The sequence below is a fragment of the Mixophyes fleayi genome, chromosome 12, assembly GCF_038048845.1.
Source record: "Mixophyes fleayi isolate aMixFle1 chromosome 12, aMixFle1.hap1, whole genome shotgun sequence".
Taxonomy (NCBI): Eukaryota; Metazoa; Chordata; class Amphibia; order Anura; family Limnodynastidae; genus Mixophyes; species Mixophyes fleayi.
This window is the reverse complement of record NC_134413.1, coordinates 67,036,847-67,042,846: the sequence shown is the minus strand read 5'-3', so window position 1 is coordinate 67,042,846 and position 6,000 is coordinate 67,036,847. Positions and strand designations below refer to the sequence as shown.

Here is a 6,000-nt window from a genome sequence, read left to right as displayed (position 1 = left end):
CCCCCTCACGCTAACCTGTCTGCTGCGTGACGTCAATTCCGTCCGGCAAACAGTGAAGGCGGTTCGGTTCCGGTGTAAGACTTCCGGCCCGTCTCTCCGGCAACCGGAGGAAGCAGTGGAAGTACCGGGAGCATAACGGGGAGAGTCTGCATCTGCCGGTACAGTGACCTCCCCTGTAATAGAGAGACGTGTGATCAGCATCTGCGGTCCTATCACCCCTGCATAACTACAGCACATGGCTTATGTGACGATCTGTATGATATATATATATATATATATATATATATATATATATATATATATATATATATATTCTAAACAACATGGGTGATGTGAGATATTGCAGTATATATATATAATACACACATTTATTTATTTTGCACAGTGTAAATATATGGAAATGAAAAGAGGTTCCTGCATAGTGCAGTGTATTAGGTAGACTTGGTTAGCGTGCATTAAATGTACTATAAGTACAAATTATAGGAGTATAGTTGGCTTATCTGTTGTCCAACATATGAGGAATAATCATCCCATCTAATGGGAGAAGGAGCAGCTAAAGCTGGGTACACACTACAGAAATTTCAACCAACTTTTTATGCCGAGCGATTTAACATGCGATCGATGTTGCGATCGCTCGGTCCATGGGCTGCATACACACTAGCCTTGCTTAGGACGATAAAGGGAAGAGCAGACGTACATTTAGCGTCTTTTTACAGCCATGTTGTGGTGAGCAATGACTGTAATTTCATACTCACTGTTGTGGATCGGTCGGAAGTTTATACACACTACACAGCGGAAACGAGATTGGAACGAAAATATTAAACTGTACGACCAACCAAATGAGGTGACAATCGTCCATTTGGGCAGACTTTCGACCATCGTGTCACTGCACACACTGACCCGACTTTTGAACGAGAGGTCGTATGTCGGCTGATTTAGCCGATTATTGGATGAAAACTGTAGTGTGTACCCAGCTTTATTCTGTTGTTTCTGTGTGTATCCTCTGGTCCTTCATTCAATAGAATTTGATCCACCTGTCAGGGTTAATACAAAAATTGTGACGTTCTGGTCAGCGCCGTTGATGGCAATTAATATAAAATGGGGCATGACAATAGGATTTGCGGCGTCTACAGGACACAGAGGTCGAGGAGGTCTGAGAGACACAGATCTTGTGCAGAACGAGTGTCGTCAACTCTAACACAGCGTGAGGAGAGACCCCAAAAAATAGGACCCTTACTTCGGGATTGCTTTTATTCGGTGGAGCAAGGGGAAGGAGTTGAGAAGGGTGAAAATTGGAATAATCAGTCAATGAAAGTTTAGCTCTAATATATCAATACCATGCAACATTCTATTTTCAATACATAAACTTGTACTATTGACTATATCTATACATTTAACTCTATGAATAGCTCTATAGCTTATATAAAAAAATCTCAATAACTAACTTCATTAACAAAAATGCTGTATCATATTATTAAGTTGACTGTACTACAAAAAGTTACTTCCAATCATAGGGAAGTGTGCAGTGCTCAACCACAGATAAAAGACTTTTCTGAGTAATAACTTCGTTCAAGTGTTATAGTTTTCATGTTAGATGTTAATGTCCCATGAAAACATTAGATTTTTTTTTTTCCCAAACAACTCACTGTGGGAGGCTGTAAGAAGAAACTTGGTAACTACCGTTTTCCTTGGTTTGTTTCCTCCGGTTGCGATTAATGATTTATAGCTTTGCACAGTGTCATGCAACTACCATGGCAACCGCAGTTGCGTGGATCATGATGTAGTGGGATTTGGAATGCCTTCTCCCCTCCTGAGTACAGAGTCTTTGGAGGGTATTCAATTGTTGCCGTTAACGCTCTCAAACGAGCGCTCTAAAAATATTAGCGTTAATACGGTAATTACCCGCTAAATTTCATGCTGCGAGATGAAATTCAGCGAGTAAACTACCGTATTAACGGTATTTACGCGCATATTACCGTATAAACTGTAATATTTTTCGAGCGCATCCACATGGGATAGCTGCTTGAGGAGATGAGCTAATCTCTTCTATTGTTCAGAAAGGGTTAGCGGCCCTCCAGATTAGGTTTCAATTATAGTTATTACTGAAGTTCTGTGATTTATTTCTTCTATGGGTTTCAGAGTGTCTATCAATATGAGTGGTTTGGTGTCATCACTTGGGCAGGACTTGTGTAGTTTTGTTACACGTTTTATTGTGGATGTAGTTTGTGTGTTGTATTAAATGGTATCGCTATCGTTCTGTTGGTCCCAAATTGGTGGAGGGAATCTTTAAACCCAGTCCTCTTGTTCCAGGTAGACATATCTCTAACAGACTAAGTGGGAAGACTTGACCCCCTCCTTGGACACTTGAGTACCTGGGGCTGAAGTTTCTCCTGTAGTAAGGTTAGCTCACTGTATTTGCTTCCAATCCTTGGTCCTCCTGTTCTTTCTTCCTTTCTCTCCCCACTTTAATGTCTGTACAGTCATGGCCAAAAGTTTTGAGAATGACACAAGTATTGGTTTTCACAAAGTTTGCTGCTTCCGTGTTTTTAGATCTTTTTGTCAGATGTTGCTATGTTATACTGAAGTAAAATTACAAGCATTTCATAAGTGTCAAAGGCTTTTATTGACAATTACATTTAGTTTATGCAAAGAGTCAATATTTGCAGTGTTGACCCTTCCTTCTTTTTGAAGACCTGCAATTCGCCCTGGCATGCTGTCAATCAACTTCTGGGCCACATACTGACTGATGGCCGCCCATTGTTGCCTAATCAATGTTTGGAGTTTGTCAGAATTTGTGGGTTTTTGTTTGTCCACCCGCCTATTGAGGATTGACCACAGGTTCTCAATGGGATTAAGGTCTGAGGAGTTTCCTGGCCATGGACCCAAAATTTAGATGTTTTGATACCCGAGCCACTTAGTTATCACCTTTGCATTATGCAAGGTGCTCCATCATGCTGGAAAAGACATTGTTCATCACCAAACTGTTCTTGGATGGTTGGGAGAAGTTGCTCTTGGAGGATGTGTTGATACCATTCTTTATTCATGGCTGTGTTTTAAGCAAAATTGATTGTAATTTTTTCATGTCAGTGGTCACGAATGCTGTCCCTCACTATTCTTCTCAGTCTGTCACTTCACTCTCTAACTGAACTGTCTGACTAAAATCTGCTCTTATTACTTTAATCTTTATCACCCTCTTGTCAGTCTAAGGGCTAGATTTACTAAACATCAGTTTGTTTAAATCGCCTCTTTTTGCTATATTGCCACCATAACACAGTGAATAAATTATATTTGACCCCACAATTTAATTATAAATTAATTTTGCTCCCTTAATAAATATTAATTTGCCCCCAAGTTAATGGTGCATCCTCTTATGTTCCACATGGCAAGATAGCTCAATATATATAATTCTAATCAAGCTCTATTTCCAAGAGCTATGTGCATTGCGGGCCCCTTAATTGAATAGTTCGCTGGGCATTCGGTGTGTATAAATGTGAGAGGCAGCACACGCCGATTTGAATTGCCCCCTAAGTTTGCGAGTTCTGGAATATTCGCAGCGAGTAGGTCAAGCAGCAAGTCGCATAATTTTGCTATAAAGTGGGTGGGATTCGAGAAAAGGCCTAGTCCGGGGCGAGTTACCTAAAATTTGTGAGTCTCCTAGACGTCATGCTAGACTGAGCAAGTATACTTTAATTTCTTTTCTTTCGATAATGATTTTGGCTCTTTCTATTAATCCAGTGGTTCCCAAACTGTGCGCCGAGGCACCCCTAGGCTCCCTGGGGTGCCCCTAGGCTCCCTGGGGTGCCTCAGCGATCTCACGGGGGTGCCTCAGCCAGGGCCAGTGGTAAGCAAGGCGGGGGACTACTTGGTAATTATTTTGGCTTAGGGGTGCCTTGAAAAAATTATGGAGAACCTAAGAATGCCTTGAACTGAAAAAGTTTGGGATCCACTGTATTAATCTATCTCTAGTTTTATATGTAAAGCTTTCTTTTCAATCTGTCTCCTTGTGCTCTGTATCCTTTTTCTCACTGTAAAAAATCTTTCTATTTTTTCTTTGCATCTGTAGAACTCTTTATTTCCTCTCATTCATGGACTTACTTCATTTGTCAGCTACTCCCCCCTTTGGTTCACTTCAGCCTATCCAGTCTTTGGTTTCTCACTATCTCCTATCCTCTTGTTTCTCTCCCTCTGGCTGACTGATTTGTCACTTGCTGTCCATTTTTCCTCTTTTTGACTGACTCCACTCTCACCGACCTACTCCTTCCCCGTCTTCTCCCCAGCCCATGGCTGGATCCTCTCTTCTCCTATTTGTTCACTGCAGATGAGCAGCGGGAGGCAAACATTAAAATAATTGTGCCATTCAGATCGCAAAAGAGCTTATGTGATACATGTATCAACAGTTGTCCATTTGTATTTCAAACAAGGTTTATTTTCATGCTAGATTCATTTCTGGTTTAGATTTTTATAATGGTGAGCAAATCCCAGGACCAATTAGTCAGTGCACTAAGAAATTTATTGTTGGTGCTTAACCTTTGTCAGTCCTTTTAATTGATGTTAGTAGATGTATTACCTCTTTTGCCACTTAAAAGCCCTTCTAGCTCCTAAAGTTCACTGAATTTTGTATTCTATATTATTTAGTTCACCCAAGGTATTGGTATATTAAAACTAGTGATGTATTTCAGGAGCCATGGACCGAACGACATGAAGACCACATACCTTCAACTACTTCTATAGTAGTTATTTCTCTGGGTTTTGCCTATGTAACTTACCCGTGGTTGTCTTGTTTTCCTGTAGCCATGGAAGAGCCGGAGATGACGGAACTGGAGAATATGGTGGTGGAGGAGCTGGGTATTTCCATGCAAGAACTTCGCGAGTTTATAGACAAAGAGGTGGAGAAGAATGAGTTTGTGAAGCAGCGTAAAGCTCAGTTATTGGAACTGGAGAATTTGGTGAAGCAGAAGGAAGAAGAGGTGGCCCATGTGGACAATTTGTGCGACAACGCTTCAAGGTAAAGGTCATCTGTTCTCCAGACTGTACTATAGTTGGGACTGTTCTGAGTAATAACAGTTGATGTGGCCCATTAGTAGAAGAGCAGAGAGCTGTGATAAGATTATTTGGTCACTATTTATAAACACAGTTTCTAATATAAAACAGCAGAAAAATGTTTGATAATGATTTGCAAGTTGGAGGAAATCATGATCAGTGGTGAAGTTGCTCTATTTAATATCTACTAGTAGATGGAAGACCCAGGTCTATCCGGGCTTTTCGTTTGGCTCATATTACTCTTGGCACCTTAACCTGATGTTTTTTTTCTGTACTCTGTAGCATAGAGTAGTTAGGAAATATTTAAAAGTAAAATATGCACAGAAGTCTACATGTCACTTTCTTGTCATTACACATCACTAGATGCCAGGGTAGCTTTTGTCTACTAGCTCTCAATGTCTTGTCATTTCTCTGTGCCGCATTGCAATAGGTAGCTGTGTTATTATCTGATGGTGCTGTATATTGCTCACAGAGCCTGTAGCAAACCTGCTGGGGCTCATACTTCTGGGAGGTGGTAACCATGAGTACACCTAGAGGTACTGACAGCGCAGTCCTCAAAGTGATCAATGTGTCACTGAATTGAGGCCCATCTAAGATACAGTCTTCTCTCGGTAAATATAGTGCAATGCAAAATATAACAACTGTCCTTTTACATTTAATTGACTAGAGCAACAGATGTCACCAGCTGAGGTCTATCTGCTTAGAGATACAGTGGACATTTGCATCCATGTAACATTCTAACAAGACAACAGTAAACCTTTTCATTCATTGTGTTGTCTTACACTTCCTCCATATTGTAAATACTCTATATACCATTAAAATGTACAAATGGTGCATTATGAACAATTACACTAGACACATAGGGAAATGATGGGTAAAGAAATTGGCAGCAAATTGTCTGTGTTTTATTAATGCTGGATGATAAAGGCTGTATAGAGGTTGTCTTTTGTTTATAGAAAC

General features: G+C 40.5%; 1 protein-coding gene across 1 annotated transcript in view; it reads left to right on the top strand.

Annotated features, from left to right (window-relative positions):
- The window catches only part of LOC142108712 (histone-lysine N-methyltransferase SETDB1-like), a 57,881-nt gene continuing 51,881 nt past the window's right edge, over positions 1-6,000 (top strand). Inside the window, 2 exon segments of the mRNA XM_075192549.1 lie at positions 1-158; positions 4,792-5,005. Of these exon segments, the coding sequence (XP_075048650.1) occupies positions 4,794-5,005 (212 nt within the window). The 5' untranslated portion in view covers positions 1-158; positions 4,792-4,793.